Source organism: Macaca nemestrina, chromosome 4 (genome assembly GCF_043159975.1).
Source record: "Macaca nemestrina isolate mMacNem1 chromosome 4, mMacNem.hap1, whole genome shotgun sequence".
Lineage (NCBI taxonomy): Eukaryota > Metazoa > Chordata > Mammalia > Primates > Cercopithecidae > Macaca > Macaca nemestrina.
In genome coordinates this window covers 35,574,715-35,595,310 of record NC_092128.1, presented here as the reverse complement: position 1 = coordinate 35,595,310, position 20,596 = coordinate 35,574,715, and the positions used below count along the sequence as shown (strand labels likewise).

The 20,596-nt window shown below is 38.0% G+C and overlaps 1 protein-coding gene across 6 annotated transcripts in view; it reads right to left on the bottom strand.

The window, feature by feature from the left end:
* The window catches only part of LOC105475082 (IQ motif and ubiquitin domain containing), a 136,898-nt gene that overhangs the window by 80,192 nt on the left and 36,110 nt on the right, over nucleotides 1-20,596 (bottom strand). For all 6 annotated transcript variants that reach the window (XM_071094559.1, XM_011730071.3, XM_011730080.3 and 3 more), the window contains one exon: nucleotides 6,119-6,294. In XM_071094559.1, the coding sequence (XP_070950660.1) occupies nucleotides 6,119-6,294 (176 nt within the window). The remainder of the gene's footprint in view (nucleotides 1-6,118; nucleotides 6,295-20,596) is intronic.

Genomic DNA, 20,596 nt, shown 5'->3' with positions numbered 1-20,596 from the left:
TGGCAATCATTAAAAAATCAGGAAACAATAGGTGCTGGAGAGGATGTGGAGAAATAGGAACACTTTTACACTGTTGGTGGGACTGTAAACTAGTTCAACCATCATGGAAAACAGTATGGCGATTCCTCAAGGATCTAGAACTAGAAGTACCATTTGACCCAGCCATCTCATTACTGGGGATATACCCAAAGGATTATAAACCATGCTGCTATAAAGACACATGCACACGTATGTTTATTGTGGCACTATTCACAATAGCAAAGACTTGGAATCAACCCAAATGTCCATCAGTGACAGACTGGATTAAGAAAATGTGGCACATATACACCATGGAATACTATGCAGCCATAAAAAAGGATGAGTTTGTGTCCTTTGTAGGGACATGGATACAGCTGGAAACCATCATTCTCAGCAAACTATCGCAAGAACAGAAAACCAAACACCGCATGTTCTCACTCATAGGTGGGAACTGAACAATGAGATCACTTGGACTCGGGAAGGGGAACATCACACACCGGGGCCTATCATGGGGGGGGGAGGGGGGAGGGATTGCATTGGGAGTTATACCTGATGTAAATGACGAGTTGATGGGTGCTGACGAGTTGATGGGTGCAGCACACCAACATGGCACAAGTATACATATGTAACAAACCTGCACGTTATGCACATGTACCCTAGAACTTAAAGTATTAAAAAAAAAAAATCAAAAACTTCAGAATAATAAGTTACTTCATTCAAGTTTTATGAAATCAACACTGACTCCTCCTGAATATTAGAGATAATACTAGGCTTAGAGTGGGGGAGGTTGACAAGCATAGAGAAAAACAGACATTTTATAATTATTCACATCAGAAGAATAAAATTTATCTTGTCTTCTTAGTATAGCATCATATACAAAAAGGTGATTTAAATGATTCTGAATTAGAGTAGCAGTGAGTTTTTGATTTACTATAGCAGGCTAAAAGCAGGTCAGAAGTCACTGTTAGTCAATATTTTTAAACACTGGACTAATTAGGCTATGTGAACTGACTGGGAGTTGTCATCAAGTGTAACTGATCCATATTGTGGTGTGTTTTCCTGTTCTAATACAAGTCTTTAGTCAAAACTGAAAGAAAATCCCATTGTATCAACTAAAATGTCAGTTTCCTTCAAATTTAGCCTGGAGACTGATGAGATTAACTGGTTTATCAGCTGGGGTAACTGTGGGTTTAGAACTCCAATTCTAAACCATGTCACCTACAAAACGCCTTTGCCTTGATTTCTACAAATTCTTGTGGCTAACTTCATCCTTCCCTCAATTCTCTGCCTTTCACCTTTGTGTGTTACCCTGTATCCATCTGGACACAGAGCCCAGCTCATTTATCTGGTTTCCTCTCCCTTTCCAAAAATAAAATTATGTTGCATTTAATATTTCCTTTATTTAGTCATATAACTAAAGAAGTCACAAAAAGTCACACTGTACACCACTGCCTTCCAACTGCCTCCTCACTTTACCTTATCTATTTCCCTCTAGGACAACTCTTGAAAACCTCCATTTTCCTGGAATAGAACAATTCTTCCTGTACTCAGGATCCTTCAGGGTCTCAAATTCCACCCCAATAGCTTATCAAAGTATTTACAAAAAAACAAAGGCAAAAAATAGGTCTTCCTTCCTCCTAGGAATTCTGGTAAACAGAATTTTAAAATTTCTCCATTTCACTTTTTTTTTTTTTTTCTTTTTGGTGAGGTTTACATGAAAACCTTCTTAGAGTGCCACACCTCATGAGAAAGGATAGTGGTCATCTACTGACTCTGGAATCACTTTCCTATGTTGGGTCTTGATCCATTTATGGATACTCCATAATTTCAAAAAGCTTAGTTAAATGTTTACAGACAATGCTAGACATGGGGCCTGGGGTAGGGAATGTTCTGGGCATAAAGAAGAATAGACATTGGGTAAGTATATACAACAATAGAATTTTAAATAGTTTGCAGGAAATACAAAACAGTATGATGGCACTAGTGGGAAAATTCTGCAGAAGGCTCAGCATCAAGTAAAGAAAGGTGACACCCATCTCCCTTGTCCATGGACACTCAGAGGCTTCCATCTCCTTCGAACATTCGCTCATACTCTCTTCTCTGGTGAGGTTAACAATTAGGTATCCCAGTGATAAAGCAGGATGCAGATAAAGCAACTTGCTAAATAAATAAGTTTTTTTCGAAAGATGACTCTGGAGAAGTATGAATATTATAGCTTTCCTAAAATAAATTCATCTTTCCTAGAATTAAGATATTTAAGCATTTTAAATGACAGTATCTACATTACATAATTTCTTGATGATAGTTGGAATACAAAATTATACAACCACTATTTGTGTCCCTTATTCTTCCTCCCTACCTTCTTCCACAAACATTTATTGACACTGTAGTAAGAACTGTGCTAAGATATGAGGATACAGAGATAAATGACAACTCTTTCCTTTAAAGGTTCAAAATCTAGAAAGGATTCAGGCATGTAGATACAATAAAGACTGCACACTATGTACAAAGACAGAGATGAGACAGTCTCATGAGAGCATATACTACAGGCTAAAGTAGGTGGACCAGCATTTGCTTTCTGAAAGAAGAGGCATCTGAGCTTGTTTTACAGGGTCAATAGCTAGCTACTAAGGAAGGAAGGAAAGGATGTTCCATGTAAAGGCACCCAATGCAAAAGGGTCGAGAGCACCTGGTCTTTCTGGGGATATGCAAGTAATTGAGCATGGCTGAAGCAGTATGGGTACAGTATGCAGGGAGAAATGGCAGTGATGCAACAGTGAGATAAGTGAGGTTTGCAAACACAAAAATCCTTGTTCCCTAAGGGCAGTGAGGAAGGACAGGGTCAGAGTTGTGTTTAGTGAGGCCACGTTGGCAGTGATGTAGATAATGGAGGAGAGAACTGAGAAGTGAAACTGAAGGCGGCAGCTCAATTTGGAAACATAAAGGAATCCAGATGAGAAGAAAATCCACATTCAGTTAAGTCAGGGTCGAGCTCATGCACACAAGATAAGGCAAGACCTGTCTCATGACATCCTCCCAGGGGAGATAGGAAGGCCTATTTGATATATGCAGGGTCATCAGGACACCAGGGCAGAGCCTTTTCCCTACAGGCAATGGTAGTGGGTTTGGAAAGGAAGAAGTAAAGAATTAAAGAGATATTAGGAATCCAACTTACAAGGGATGTAAAGGACCTCTTCAAGGAGAACTACAAACCACTGCTCAATGAAATAAAAGAGGACACAAACAAATAGAAGAACATGCCATGCTCATGGATAGGAAGAATCAATATCGTGAAAATGGCCATACTACCCAAGGTAATTTATAGATTCAATGCTATCCCCATCAAGTTACCAATAACTTTCTTCACAGAATTGGAAAAAACTGCTTTAAAGTTCATATGGAACCAAAAAATAGCCTGAATTACCAATTACTAAGCAAAGAGAATAAAGCTGGAAGCATCATGCTACCTGACTTCAAACTATACTACAAAGCTACAGTAACCAAAACAGCATGCTACTGGTACCAAAACAGATATATAGACCAATGGAACAGAACAGAGGCCTCAGAAAAAACACCATAAATCTAAAACCATCTGATCTTTGACAAACCTGACAAAAACAAGAAATGGGAAAAGGATTCCCTATTTAATAAGTGGTGCTGGGAAAACTGGCTAGCCATATGTAGAAAGCTGAATCTGAATCCCTTCCTTACACACTTTATGGAAAAATTAATTCAAGATGGATTAAAGACTTAAATGTTAGACCTAAAACCATAAAAACCCTAAAAGAAAACCTAGGCAATACCATTCAGGACATAGGCATGGGCAAGGACTTCATGACTAAAACACCAAAAGCAATGGCAATAAAAGTCAAAATAGGCAAATGGGATCTAATTAAACTAAAGAGCTTCTGCACAGCAAAAGAAACTACCATCAGAGTGAACAGGCAACCTACAGTATGGAAGAAAATTTTTGCAATGTACCCATTTGACAAAGGGTTAATATCCAGAATCTACAAAGAACTTAAACAAATTTACAAGAAAAAAACAACCCCATCAAAAAGTGGGTGAAGGACGTGAACAGACACTTCTCAAAAGAAGACATTCATGCAGTTAACAGACACATGAAACAATGCTCATCATCACTGGTGATCAGAGAAATGCAAATCACAACCACAATGAGATACCATCTCACACCAGTTAAAATGACGATCATTAAAAAGTCAGGAAACGACAGATGCTGGAGAGGATATGGAGAAATAGGAACGCTTTTACACTGTTGGTGGGAGTGTAAACAAGTTCAACCATCACGGAAGACAGTGTGGCGATTCCTCAAGGATCTAGAACTAGAAATACCATTTGACTTAGCGATCCCATCACTGGGTATATACCCAAAGGATTATAAATCATGCTACTATAAAGACACATGTACACGTATGTTTATTGCGGCACTCTTCACAATAGCAAAAACTTGGAACCAACCCATTATGTCCATCAATGATAGACTGGATTAAGAAAATGTGGCATATATACACCATGGAATACTATGCAGCCATAAAAAAAGGATGAGTTCATGTCCTTTGCAGGGATGAAGCTGGAAACCATTATTCTGAGCAAACTATCACAAGGACAGAAAACCAAACACTGCAAGTTCTCACTTACAGGTGAGAACTGAACAAGGAGAACACTTGGACAGAGGGTGGGGAACATCACACACAGGGGCCTGCCATGAGGTGGGAAGCAGGGGGAGGGATAGCATTAGGAGAAATACCTAATGTAAATGACGAGTTAATGGGTGCAGCAAACCAACCTGGCACATGTATACCTATGTATCAAACCTGCACGTTGTGCACATGTACCCTAGAACTTAAAGTATAATAAAAAAAAAAGGAACAATGTATGCTAAAGCAGAGTACTTAGTAAGTGCTCAAAATCACTATTAAATAATTGACCAAGGATTAAAAAAAGAATTAAGGAGGTATTAAACAATAGAATAAACAGGTTGGTGGCTAGATGGAGAAGTCAAAAATAATACCCAGGTTTCTGTCTGGAGCAACTGAGTAGATGATGAAATTTCATACAGATAGGTTATATGATGCAGAACAAGATTAATTTACAGGCGAGGGGGCAAGGGATAGTAAGGTGATATGACTTAGGGTTCATCATGTCTCCTTGAAGTGTAATCTTGGGATATCCAAAGAGCAGTGACAGTAGGCCATTGGATATATGATGTGGAACCTCCTTAAAGAGATCTGGCATGGACCTATAGGGAGTTCTGGGATGCAGGTAGTAGTTAAAGGCACAGATAAACTGAGATCAAACAAAGGAGTGAATAAGATGAGAAGAGGGCATTTAGAATATCAAAACTATGGTTTTTAAGAACAAATGTCCTCAAATAATAAGAACCATAGAAATAGAAGCACTACAGGCTAACATCTTAGAGAAATATACCCCTTTTCTTCTGTAGCTGAATTGGCTTTAAATTGTTTGGAAAGACCAGGTTTATAAAAGAAAATTGGTCACTATGGAAACAGGCTATTCAATATCAAACAGGCAGTTTGACCACAAAAGTGGTAATTACTTTAGTTTTTTCCTTAATTATATGTTTTCGTGGTTTTCAATAATCGTATATTCTTTCTGTCAGAAATTTGAAGTCAGTTAATGATGTGAGCCAAAGCAAAAATACTAGTCTATAGCTATTTCTCCCAGGTTGCTTACCATCAGAGCACCCCAGACCTAGATGTTTTGTGACTTTAATACTCTGCATTTTATCATGGTATACAATTTATCTAATTTATATAGCCAATCTAAATCTAAATGAACAGAGTCACAAGAAATGTCTCTCCATCTTTTGCTTCATGGCCAATCTCCTTAATCAAGAATGTATGGATGTCATATTACCTATCAATTTTTACCCTAGGATGCTATTAAAATCTAAAGCTATACCAGAAAAAAATATATATCACATTTTAAGAAATATGTCATCAAAATCCTAAACAAAATTCATGTAAATTCTTGTAATCTAAGTCTTTCGTCTGGTACATTATTCTACATTTTTAAATTCAGAATACATTCATATTTAAACAGTAGTTACTTCACTAACCTTATCCAAAAAAGCTTGTATTGCTGCTTCCTGATTCGCCGTATAAGCAATGTATCTATGTCTCCCAATAGAAGCAATTATCTGAGTCTCTTTTTCCAGAAGTTCACACAGAGCAGCTTTCCTTTCAGCTCCAGTGAAAGATTGGTTAATACGTTTAAGTTCTTCTTGCCGCCAGACTAGAGGAATAACACAATAGACTCTTGAGTTTTTAAAATCCCACTTTTTTATGATCACATCCTGACGAGGAGTATTTTATTTTTACATCAATTTAAACAAAAGTATACTCGAATAGAATCATTTATATTGTATACGTGATGCGCAAAAAAAAGTGACAAAATGGAAGCTGAGAGACTTAATAAAAGTAGAATCAAACAAACAGAAGCCAAAGGGAAACAGTACAGATGATGTCAAATTATGTCTCCAAGTGAGCATTCATACTGCTTAGCATTGACAAAAATATGACTTGGATTTTGTGGCAGCCATGAGCGTGCACTGTTCACATCTCCCTTCAAGAGAGTACCTGTCACAAAGGGTAAAGGTAATTGACAGTTCCAACTACAGCATTTCAGATCTGCTGCCTTGTTGAAGCTGAGGTCACATTCTGCCTACAAAATTCTCATCAATGACCAGTCACCATGTGGGAGTCAGAACCAGGCTGTATCTGCCCAACAATGGACTTTTCTGTGGTCAATCATATATGAGCCAATTGTTGGGCTGGCTTAGCCTTCCTTAGAGTTAAGCCTCTCCATACCCCATCTTCTTTCCTTCCCTCTCTCAAATGATGAGGTGTCAAATCTCATCTCAAACTGAAGATTTCCTTTTCCTTCCTCTGCTCCCTTTCCTCTTTATCTTTCACTTCCAATTACATCCTGGTGTCTGCTTCCCCAAGGACCCAAGCTGATATAGTTTTATGTAGAACTGTTGATATCAGTCATTTCCTTCTTTCACTTAGGCACCATTTTCCATTTATTTACAAAACTCTAAATTATAGTCACAAATATTATAAAGTAATTGCATTTACTGTTTACTCAAACTAATGCATTATTTTATCATAATATTTATGATATTTTAAAGCCCTGGTTACTATCAATAGGCCGAGACGGGCGGATCACGGGGTCAGGAGATCGAGACCATCCTGGCTAACACAGTGAAACCCTGTCTCTACTAAAAAATACAAAAAAATAGCCGGGCGAGGTGGCGGGTGCCTGTAGTCCCAGCTACTCGGGAGGCTGAGGCAGGAGAATGGCGTAAACCCGGGAGGCGGAGCTTGCTGTGAGCTGAGATCCGGCCACTGCACTCCAGCCTGGGCGACAGAGCGAGACTCCATCTCAAAAAAAAAAAAAAACAAAAAAAAAAACAATGTGCTGCCAAAACTTAAATAAATCAAAATTTCCGAGCTCAGATGCATGCATTTTACCAAGTTTTCATTTAATTTTTACATATACTAAATTTGGAGAAGAAAACTCTTTTGTATCCCACAATTCAAAAATGTCAACCTTATTTATATTAACAAAAGAATAGGGTTGGAAAGAACTTGAGAAATTAAATTGTTCAACCCCATGTTTAAGAAAGGATCCTTCTCGGAACAGCTTGAACAGGTTTAATTGGCCCACCCTGGTTCTAATACTAGCTTGTGAGGCAACACTGCGTCAGGTTGTTTCTTGGGCCACATGGTACTCCTTTAGGTATGTGAAGAGAGCAATCATCCCTCATTTATGTTTTATCTTCTCTAGACATAAATATTTCTATTTCTTCAATTGTGCATCATTTGACTCATTTTCTGTCTATGTAAGTCAAGCTCCTCTGATTTATCATAGTACCTCTTAAAATATGGCATACCAAATTTCTGACAAGATAGAAGCTTCTACACAAACTTCTACCTCCCTTCTCCTATGTCACTGCTAAAATGATAAAAGAAATACGAAAGACAGGAGAAATGAGAGAGACCTGAATCAGTACTAAAAATCTGAAAGGAATTTATCCCTATGTAAGAAACCCTGGGGAATTTCGAAAAGATATAGTGCAGATACTACCAAATAAATGAAAGACTGTCAAAAAAGCACATAAATGTTGTTATCCAAACTTCTGCTTTCTCATTTCAGAAAGTGAACATCGTAGCAGAAGATGGGAAACCCCAACTTAAGCAGCTCGGAACTAGAGAAAAGAGCAGCTTATCAAGCTATTTGACAGTTTACCATGCTTTGAGAAACTTTCAGAAGAATGCCTAACATTTCAAGTCACTGCAGAAGATAATAACAACTATGAGCTTATGCAAAAAAAGAAAAATATTTTAAATAGTACAGAAAGCAAGAAGAGAAAAGCAAAAAAAAAAAAAAAGCATAATAGTTATGTTAAAATATGAAATGATTATACAGATATTTTTCTGTTGAAAATAAGATAATTTTGCAAAATTCTAGGGACATGATGTTTCCAGAGGGGACACTTGAAAAAAACTGACACCAAAGGTGAAATTTAAAAGGTTAGCAGAGGGGGCACGCCCAAGATGGCCAAATAGGAACAACTCCAGCCTCCAGCTCCCAGCGTGAGCGACACAGAAGACAGGTGATTTCTGCATTTTCAACTGAGGTACTGGGTTCATCTAACTGGGGCATGTCGGACAGTTTGCGCTGGTCCCCGGGTGCAGCCCGACCAGCGAGAGCTGAAGCAGGGCGAGGCATCGCCTTACCTGGGGAGCGCAAGGGCGAAGGGAATTCCTTTTCCTAGCCAAAGGAAAGTGAGACACACAACACCTGGAAAATTGGGTAACTCCCACCCTAATACTGCGCTTTACCAAGGATCTTAGCAAATAGCACACCAGATTATATCCCACACCTGGCCTGGAGGGTCCCACGCCCATGGAGCCTCCCTCATTGCTAGCACAGCAGTCTGAGATCTAACTGCAAAGTGGCAGCAAGCCTGGGGGAGGGGCGCCTGCCATTGCTGAGGCTTAAGTAGGTAAACAAAGCTGCTGAGAAGTTCGAATTGTGGGGAGCCCAACACAGCTCAAGGAGGCCTGCCTGCCTCTACAGACTCCACCTCTGGGGACAGGGCATAGCTAAACAAAAAGCAGCAGAAACCTCAGAAGAGGTAAATGTCCCTGTCTGACAGCTTTGAAAAGACCAGCGGATCCCCCAGCACGAAGGTTGAGATCTGAGAACGGACAGACTGCCTGCTCAAGTGAGTCCCTGACCCCTGAATGGCCTAACTGGGAGACATCCCCCACTAGGTGCAGACTAATACCTCACACCTCACACAGCTGGGTACACCCCTGAGATGAAGCTTGCAGAGCAAGAATCAGACAGCAACACTTGCTGTTCAGCAATATTCTATCTTCTGCAGCCTCTGCTGCTGATACCCAGGCAAACAGGGTCTGGAGTGGACCTCAAGCAAACTCCAACAGACCTGCAGCTGAGGGTCCTGACTGTTAGAAGGAAAACTAACAAACAGAAAGGACACCCACACCAAAACCCCATCAGTACGTCACCATCATCAAAGACTAAAGGCAGATAAAATCACAAAGATGGGGAAAAAGCAGGGCAGAAAAGCTGGAAATTCAAAAAATCAGAGTGCATCTCCCCCTCTAAAGCAACGCAACTCATCGCCAGCAACAGAACAAAGCTGGACGGAGGATGACTTTGACCAGTTGAGAGAAGAAGGCTTCAGTTGATCAAACTTCTCAGAGCTAAAGGAGGAACTACGTAACCAGCACAAAGAAACTAAAAACCTCGAAAAAAGAATGGATGAATGGATAACTAGAATAACCAATGTAGAGAAGACCTTAAAAGAACTGATAGACATGAAAACCATAACATGAGAACTACGTGACAAATGCACAAGCTTCAGTAACCAACTCGATCAACTGGAAAAAAGAGTATCAGCGATTGAAGATCAAATGAATGAAATGAAGCAAGAAGAGAAGTGTAGAGGAAAAAGAGTAAAAAGAAATGAACAAAGACTCCAAGAAACATGGGATTATGTGAAAAGACCAAATCTACGTCTGATTGGTGTGCCTGAAAGTGACGGGGAAAATGGAACCAAGTTGGAAAACACTCCGCAGGATATCATCCAGGAGAACTTTCCCAACCTAGTAAGGCAGGCCAACATTCAAATTCAGGAAATACAGAGAATGCCACAAAGATACTCCTCGAGAAGAGCAACTCTAAGACACATAATTGTCAGATTCACCAGAGTTGAAATGAAGGAAAAAATGTTAAGGGCAGCCAGAGAGAAAGGTCAGGTTACACACAAAGAAAAGCTCACCAGACTAACAGCAGATCTCTCGGCAGAAACTCTCCAAGCCAGAAGAGAGTGGAGGCCAATATTCAACATTCTTAAAGAAAAGAATTTTCAACCCAGAATTTCATATCCAGGCAAACTAAGTTTCACAAGTGAAGGAGAAATAAAATCCTTTACAGACAAGCAAATGCTGAGAGATTTTGTCACCACTGGGCCTGCCCTACAAGAGATCCTGAAGCAAGCACTAAAGTTGTAAAGGAACAACAGGTACCAGCCATTGCAAAAACATGCCAAAATGTAAAGTCCATCGATGCTAGGAAGAAACTGCGTCAACTAGCGAGTAAAATAACCAGCTAATATCATAATGACAGGATCAAGTTCACACATAACAATATTAACCTTAAATGTAAATGGACTAAATGGTCCAACTAAAAGACACAAACTGGCAAACTGGATAAAGAGTCAAGACCCATCAGTTTGTTGTATTCAGGAGACCCATCTCACATGCAGAGACACATACAGGCTCAAAATAAACGGATGGAGGAAGATCTACCAAGCAAATGGAAAACAAAAAAAAGCAGGGGTTGCAATCCTAGTCTCTGATAAAACAGACTTTAAACCATCAAAGATCAAATGAGACAAAGAAGGCCATTACATAATGGTAAAGGGATCAATTCAGCAGGAAGAGCTAACTATCCTAAATATATATGCACACTATACAGGAGCATCCAGATTCATAAATCAGTCCTTAGAGACTTATAAAGAGACTTAGACTCCCATACAATAATAATGGGAGACTTTAACACCCCACTGTCAACATTAGACACATCAACGAGACAGAAAGTTAACAAGGATATCGAGGAATTGAACTCATCTCTGCAGCAAGCAGACCTAATAGACATCTACAGAACTGTCCACCCCAAATCAACAGAATATACATTCTTCTCAGCACCACATCGCATTTATTCCAAAATTGACCACATAGTTGCAAGTAAAGCATTCCTCAGCAAATGTGAAAGAACAGAAATTATAACAAACTGTCTCTCAGACCACAGTGCAGTCAAACTAGAACTCAGGACTAAGAAACTCAATCAAAACCGCTCAACTACATGGAAATTGAACAACCTGCTCCTGAATGACTACTGGGTACATAACGATATGAAGGCAGAAATAAAGATGTTCTTTGAAACCAGTGAGAACAAAGATACAACATACCAGAATCTCTGGGACACATTTAAAGCAGTGTGTGGAGGGAAATTTATAGCACCAAATGCCCACAAGAGAAAGTAGGAAAGATCTAAAACTGACACCCTAACATCACAATTAAAAGAACTAGAGAAGCAAGAGCAAACACATTCAAAAGGTAGCAGAAAGCAAGAAATAACTAAGATCAGAGCAGAACTGAAGGAGATAGAGATACAAAAAAACCCTCAAAAAAATCAATAAATCAAGGGGCTGGTTTTTGAAAAGATCAACAAAATTGATAGACTGCTAGCAAGACTAATAAAGAAGAAAAGAGAGAAGAATCAAATAGATGCAATAAAAAATGATAAAAGGGATATCACCATCAACCCCACAGAAATACAAACTACCATCAGAGAATACTATAAACGCCTCTATGCAAATAAACTAGAAAACCTAGAAGAAATGGATAATTTCCTGGACACTTACACTCTCCCAAGATTAAACCAGGAAGAAGTTGAATCCCTGAACAGACCAACAGCAGGCTCTGAAATTGAGGCCATAATTAATAGCCTACCAACCAAAAAAAGTCCAGGACCAGACGGATTCACAGCCGAATTCTACCAGAGGTACAAGGAGAAGTTGGTACCATTCCTTCTGAAACTATTCCAATCAACAGAAAAAGAGGGAATCCTCCCTAACTCATTTTATGAGGCCAACATCATCCTGATACCAAAGCCTGGCAGAGACACAACAAAAAAAGAGAATTTTAGACCAATAACCCTGATGAACATCGATGCAAAAATCCTCAATAAAATACTGGCAAACCGAATCCAGCAGCACATCAAAAAGCTTATCCACCATGATCAAGTGGGCGTCATCCCTGGGATGCAAGGCTGGTTCAACATATGCAAATCAATAAACGTAATCCAGCATATAAACAGAACCAAAGACAAAAACCACATGATCATCTCAATAGATGCAGAAAATGCCTTTGACAAAATTCAACAGCCCTTCATGCTAAAATCTCGCAATAAATTCGGTATTGATGGAAAGCAAATCAAAATAATAAGAGTTATTTATGACAAACCCACAGCCAATATCATACTGAATGGGCAAAAAGTGGAAGCATTCCCTTTGAAAACTGGCACAAGACAGGGATGCCCTCTCTCACCACTCCTATTCAACACAGTGTTGGAAGTTCTGGCTAGGGTAATCAGGCAAGAGAAAGAAATCAAGGGTATTCAGTTAGGAAAAGAAGTCAAATTGTCCCTGTTTGCAGATGACATGATTGTATATTTAGAAAACCCCATTGTCTCAGCCCAAAATCTCCTTAAACTGATAAGCAACTTCAGCAAAGTATCAGGATACAAAATCAATGTGCAAAAATCACAAGCATTCTTATATACCAGTAACAGACAAACAGAGAGTCAAATCATGAATGAACACCCATTCACAATAGCTTCAAAGAGAATAAAATATCTAGGAATCCAACTTACAAGGGATGTAAAGGACCTCTTCAAGGAGAACTACAAACCACTGCTCAGTGAAATAAAAGAGGACACAAACAAATGGAAGAACATACCGTGCTCATGGATAGGAAGAATCGATATTGTGAAAATGGCCATACTGCCCAAGGTAATTTATAGATTCAATGCCATCCCCATTAAGCTACCAATGACTTTCTTCACAGAATTGGAAAAAACTGCTTTAAAGTTCGTATGGAACCAAAAAAGACTCCACATTGCCAAGACAATCCTAAGCCAAAAGAACAAAGCTGGAGTCATCATGCTACCTGACTTCAAAGTATACTACAAGGCTACAGTAACCAAAACAGCACGGTACTGGTACCAAAACAGAGATATAGACCAATGGAACAGAACAGAGCACTCAGAAATAATAACACATCTACAGCCATCTGATCTTTGACAAACCTGATAAAAACAAGAAATGGGGAAAGGATTTCCTATTTAATAAATGGTGCTGGGAAAATTGGCTAGCCATAAGTAGAAAGCTGAAACTGGATCCTTTCCTTACTCCTTATATGAAAATTAATTCAAGATGGATTAGAGACTTAAATGTTAGACCAAAACCCATAAAATCCTTAGAAGAAAACCTAGGTAATACCATTCAGGACATAGGCATGGGCAAGGACTTCATGTCTAAAACACCAAAAGCAATGGCAACAAAAGCCAAAATCAACAAATGGGATCTAATTAAACTAAAGAGCTTCAAAAGAAACTACCATCAGAGTGAACAGACAACCGACAGAATGGGAGAAAATTTTTGCAATCTACTCATCGGACAAAGGGCTAATATCCAGAACCTACAAAGAACTCAAACAAATTTACAAGAAAAAAACAAACAACCCCATCAAAAAGTGGGCAAAGGATATGAACAGATACTTCTCAAAAGAAGACATTCATACAGCCAACAGACACATGAAAAAATGCTCATCATCACTCGCCATCAGAGAAATGCAAATCAAAACCACAATGAGATACCCATCTCACACCAGTTAGAATGGCAATCATTAAAAAGTCAGGAAACAACAGGTGCTGGAGAGGATGTGGAGAAATAGGAACACTTTTACACTGTTGGTGGGACTGTAAACTAGTTCAACCATTGTGGAAAACAGTGTGGCGATTCCTGAAGGATCTAGAACTAGAAATACCGTATGACCCAGCCATCCCATTACTGGGTATATACCAAAGGATTATAAGTCATGCTGCTATAAAGACACATGCACACATATGTTTATTTTGGCACTATTCACAATAGCAAAGACTTGGAATCAACCCAAACGTCCATCAGTGACAGACTGGATTAAGAAAATGTGGCACATATACACCATGGAATACTATGCAGCCATAAAAAAGGATGAGTTCGTGTCCTTTGTAGGGATATGGATGCAGCTGAGAAACCATCATTCTGAGCAAACTATCGCAAGAACAGAAAACCAAATACCACATGTTCTCACTCATAGGTAGGAACTGAACAATGAGATCACTTGGACACAGGAAGGGGAACATCACATACCAGGTTCTATTGTGGGGAGGGGGGAGGAGGGAGGGATAGCATTAGGAGATATACCTAATGTAAATGACTAGTTAATGGGTGCAGCACACCAACATGGCACATGTACACATATGTAACAAACCTGCACGTTGTGCACATGTACCCTAGAACTTAAAGTATAAAAAAAGAAAAAAAGGTTAGCAGATATGAACAAAAAAGAAAGCAGAAGTAGCAATATTAAAACATAAAACTGGGGGGAGAACCTCAAAATTCAGGTCTTTTAGGTAGAAGGTGATTTTATGATGAAACATCTGACTGTCATGAATGTTTATACAGGAAATCATATACCATCAAGTATGTTTTTAAAAATTCTATCAATTATCAATACAATGTTGGGGAGTATATTTTTTATAATTAAAAAATAGATAAAATACAAATGCATTAATCTATGACAGAGCCAAGTAAAAAAATTAAAAGCATGAGATATGTGAACAACGATTTTTAAAAATTAAATTGTCATACATCAAGCTCTGAACACCAAAAGCTGAAAATGTAACCTCATTTTCCAAGTTCAATAAACCATTTATATAGATATATCATATTGTTGTAGAAATCAGAAATGTTACAAACTACATTTTTGCCACAGAACAATTAAACTAGAATAACAAAAGTTTAAATAGAAATATTCCAATTGCTTGTTAATTGAAGAAATATCATCAAAAATAACAATTTAATCAAAGAAAAGTAAAAAGCATAACAATATTAATTAAAAAAACGCTACATGTCAAAATGCATAGGATGCAACAAAAATTTCAGCAAGGTAAACTTGGGGAAATTTGGTATAAATAATCCTCAAATGTCAGTCATGTATCTGTCAAAAGGAGGAGGGATTTATAAAAAGCTGTAATGTTTGTAATAATCAACCATAAGTCTTCTCTGATAGATCACGTCTTCTGGGCACTTCGCCCATTCTTCATGACTAAAGTTTACTGAGAACAGTTTTGATCATTACTCTGCTACCTTGGAATATACATCTGGACTGGGAACCCAAACTCACTTAAGCCATGTTTGTGCTATGCTCTGCATAGACATGAAAGCAAAACAGGTTGAAACTGCAGCCCACTGCTCATTATTCTGAACAAATATTCCCAAAGTCACTTTAGTCATTGGCATGTATCATAAGTTTCAGTTCATTCCACGTTTTTTTGGATTTTCTGAACTCTTCCTAAAAATACTTATGTGCCACATTTATAGTTCTCCTTGTTTACTGCACCTCTCACATGCAGCAACCCTGGTTTTGAATTTGCAGAATAAATTCTGTCCTTGCACTTCCACGAGCAGGATGCTCATGGATTCCTCCCCATACACAGTAGGCTTCTTTTCCATCCATAGAGGTTTACATAGCTTTAGCTTCAATAAATAAATGGGAAATTTGTAAAAATATAGAAAATCTAAACAACATTATCAACCAACTTGATCTAATTGCCATTTATTGATTACTACACCCAAACACAATAGAAAGTCAATTCTTCCTACATGCACACAGAATATTCTCCAATGTCATTTGTATTCCAGTTGTTAAAATAAGTCTCAACAAATTTAAAAGAACTCAAATTGGTGAGGCACGGTGGCGCACGCTTGTAATCCCAGCACTTTGGAAGGCAGAAGTGGGCAGATCACCTGAGATCGGGAGTTTACGACCAGCCTTACCAACATGGAGAAACCCCATCTCTACTGAAAATACAAAATTAGCCCAGTGTAATGGCGCATGCCTGTAATCCCAGCTACTCAGGGGGCTGAGGCAGGAGAATCACTGAACCTGGGAGTCAGAGGTTGTGGTGAGCCAAGATCATGCCATTGCACTCCAGCCTGGGCAACAAGAGCAAAACACCGTCTCAGAAGGAAAAAAAAACAAAAAACAAAACTCAAATTATACAAAATTACATTCTCCCATTACAATAAAATTAGAAATCAGTAACAGAAAGATATCTGAAAAATCCCCAAGTATTTAGCAATTAAATAACCTACTTCTAAATATTCCATGGGTCAAGAAATAATCAAAAGGATAATTACAAAGTATTTTGAACTGAAAGAAAATGTCAACTCAACGTATCAAAATGTGAGGATGCAGCTGAAGCAATACTTAAGGGAAAATTTACAGCACCAAACACCTATAATTAGGAAAGAAGAAAGTTCTCAAATCAAATGACCTCAGCTTCCACCACAGGACTGGAAGAGGAGTAAACTGAACCAAAGGTAAGCATAATGAAGGAAATAAATAACAATAGAAATTAACAATTAAAATTAATAGAAATTAAATGGAACAGAGAAAAAGAACTGGGAAAAATCAGGGGAAGAGTAATAAAACTGATAAATCCCTAGGCAGACTGATCAGGAAAAAAAGGAGGAGACACAAAATTACCAGGTATTGAGGTAACATCACTATAGATCCGATAGTTATTAAAAGGATAACATGGAACATTATTAACATTTTTATGCCAATAAATTCAACAACTCAGATAAAATTACCAATTTCTTTAAAGACAGTAACTATCAAAGCTTACTCAATGATAAATAAGTCACATGAATACCCCTATACTTATTAAAGAAATTGAATTTATAGTTTAAACCTTCCCACAAAGAAAACTCCAGACCTAGTTGGTATCACTGTTGAATTCCTAACATTTTATGAAGAAATCCTACTAATTTTACACAAACTGTTTTAGAAAATTGAAGAGCACAGAGGAAATTCGCATTATGCAAATACTAAAACCAGAGAGTAACATAACAAGGAAAAAAAGTCACAGACCAATATCCCTTAGGAATGTAGATGCAAAAATTCTAAAACAAAATTTTGGCAAATCAAGTTTGACAGTATATAAAGATAAGGCAATAACAGGATGTGGGGCCTTTGGGGATGTGATCAGATAATGACGGTGGAACCCTCATGAATGGGATTATTGCCCTTATTAAATAGACCCAAGAAAGCTCTTCATCCCTTCCGCTATGTGAGATCACAGTGAGAAGGCACTATCTACGAACCAGGAAACAAACCATCCCCAGACACGGAGTCGGCTGGTGCCCTGACCTTGGAGTTTCCGAACTTGAGAACTCCAAAGAATAAATTTCTGTTATTTATGTCTATGGCATTTTGTTATAGTAGCCCGAATAGACTACGATCTTAAAGATGCAAAGGCAATACAATGGAGAAATGACAGTGTTTTCGACAAATGCTAAAGGAAAACTGGATGTTCAAAAGCAAAAAATTTAAAAATTCATCTCAACACATATCTCACATTTCATGCAAAGTTTATTTCAAACTGGATAACATACCTAAATTCAAAATATAATATAAAACTTCCAGAACACATAGGAGAAAAGCTGTGGGACCTTAAGTTTGGTGATGAGTTTTCAGATATAACACCAAAAGCATGATTCACATGAGAAGAAACTAATAGGACTTATTGAAATTAAAACCTTTTGCTCTAAGAAATACACTGTTGAAAGAATGAAAAGACATGCCAAAGACTGAAAGAATGGAAACCTGCCTGAAGACTGTGGGAAAAGAGTAGATCCTCTGAACACACCCTCACCTCTCACTTCCTTTCCTCACCACTAGCTGCTGTTTCTCCCCTGTACTCCTTTGGGAGATGAGTGAATGGGAAGGGGCAGTTCTTACTTGGCTGGATAAACCCCCACTCTCCAGGCCTGTCAGATGATTCAAACTCACCATCCTGAGGCTCTTGAGCTGAACCACAACTCCCCTGGCCCAAGACAGATGTATTTGCACTCCAGGTAGCCACTTAGGGATAAACTAGCTGTTCACTTCAAGCTTCTTTCTGACAAGATCCCTTCATTTCTATAGCTGGCCCTATTAAACAGGACCAAGAGCACCTCAAATTACACTGTTGCATGCTCACTCTCTCTTGTTTTCTCTACTGTATAGTCCCCTTTTGATAGAAAACAAAGATACATCTCTGTTTTAAAAATCCTGGGAGTGCTATAAATAATGCAGCTGCACTCTCCAATATCAAAGAAGTCTGAAAGCCCTCCTCTAGTTCTCTGGGTTTCCTTGTTTAGAGTCAGACACCAGTCTACCATCCTGGTCAAGGTTCAGGCAACAATCCTCGTTGTTCCCCAAACACAGGGAATATTTCAAAGCTCACCAAGAGTACTCCCTTGAAGCTCCTCTCACTAGCAATGGCTCTCCCCAAATGGAGAGCAATGGCTCTCTCCAAAAAAACCTACCTTACTAACCTCTTCAAATATCTCCTAGCCCTTCTTATACCTTTTATTTTGTTAAGTGACCCATGAACCAATAAATAGGTCCTATTTTACTTCCTTTGTAAATTCTTTATGAGGGAGAGAGAGATTGACTCTCATTGACTCTGGTATCTTGATATCTCACCTATTGGAGCCTCAGTCAAAAATAAGGCAGCTTGATAGCACCCTCCAGAAAGGCTACAATGAAAAAGACAGAAGCGTCCAATGTTGGAGTGGATGACAGGGCAATTAAAACTCTCATACTCTTCCATAGGAGTTTAAAATGATACAACCTCTAAAAAACTATCTGGTGAGATTCGCTAAAGCTGAATTATGTCTATCCTATGATCCGGCAATTCCACTGCTAGGTTAACACCCTGAGAGAAATGTGTGTGTGTGTGCATGTGTGTGTGTGTACATATACACAAGTAGTACTACTACAAACATCTGTTGGTGAATATATATATATATATTCACCAAAGTGTACTACTTATATTTGCCAAAAACTAGTTGTGGGGGGCGGGGTGGGAAGGACCAAATCCACAGTAAAATGGATACATAATTTATGGCTCATCCATGCAATGGCACACTATCCAGAAACGAGAATAAACAAAGGGCAACTACTCACAATAAAAGGATCAGTCTCATGACACAACACTGAATTTTGAAAAACAAACGCAAAAAATTCTATTCTGCATAATTGTACCTATATAAAATTTTTAAATAGACAAAACAACCCCAATTATTCTATTTAGAATATGGGATACTTAGCACCTTTTTTTCCAAGTAATGGCCCTAGTGACAATTCAGAACGATAAAAGAGATCACCTTCAACATATTGCTATAAAAAGACATAAAAATCAAATATTATTGCCTGGAGATAGCTTCATCTTTGACATATTACCTTATACAGCTAAGTTTATTTTCTTAAATTGATATCATTTTGCTTTTATTACTGAAAAACAGGTTACCTTGAGAAAAAGTTAAGTTTCATATTATGAATTATAGCTCAAAGTATACAATTATCATTATGAGCCACAAGAGGGCAGCAGTTCCAAGGAATGGAGTTATGAATATGAAATGAAATTACAGAAGAGCAATATAAATTATTGAGTTTGTGAACCACAGATTTTTTAACAGAACTTAAAAATTATTATTCCAAGGCTTTTAATTTAGAATTTTAGGAATAGAAAAACCCGAAAGACGTCTCTTTTATATAAGAAACTTCACGTATTTCATTTTCCTCCATATATAAATCATATGTGGACTTATATAAAATATATCTGTTTTACTTTAGTATGAAAATTCTGTATAAAATCATTTGCCATAGAACAATAGCTCACATATGTATAGGTCCTTAAACTTTTTAAAATACTTTCATAAATGTTATATTTTATCCTTTTTACTCTATTAAGCCCTCTGAAGTAGACATGCCAAAAATTATTAATTCCCTTTTACAGATGAAGAAATTGAGGTTCGGGAGAAGTGAGTAACTTGTCCTAATTAACACCACTAATAATTAGAAAAGGCAGAAGCTCATTCAACATATTTCCTATTATTTTGCACAGTTGTCTGTTAACCACACAAGTATCCTTTAGTCACATATGAATTTAGAATATTATTTTAATAGAGCTCTGCTCTAATAGAATGTTAGTTTTAAACTTGTCAATAAGACCTTTCATAGATACCTGGCTAATGATGTTCTCTATTGAACTACTGACACTTAATAATCTGTTATTTTCTGATAGAAAAAATGGAAGTAGAAGTGAAGTTTAAAGT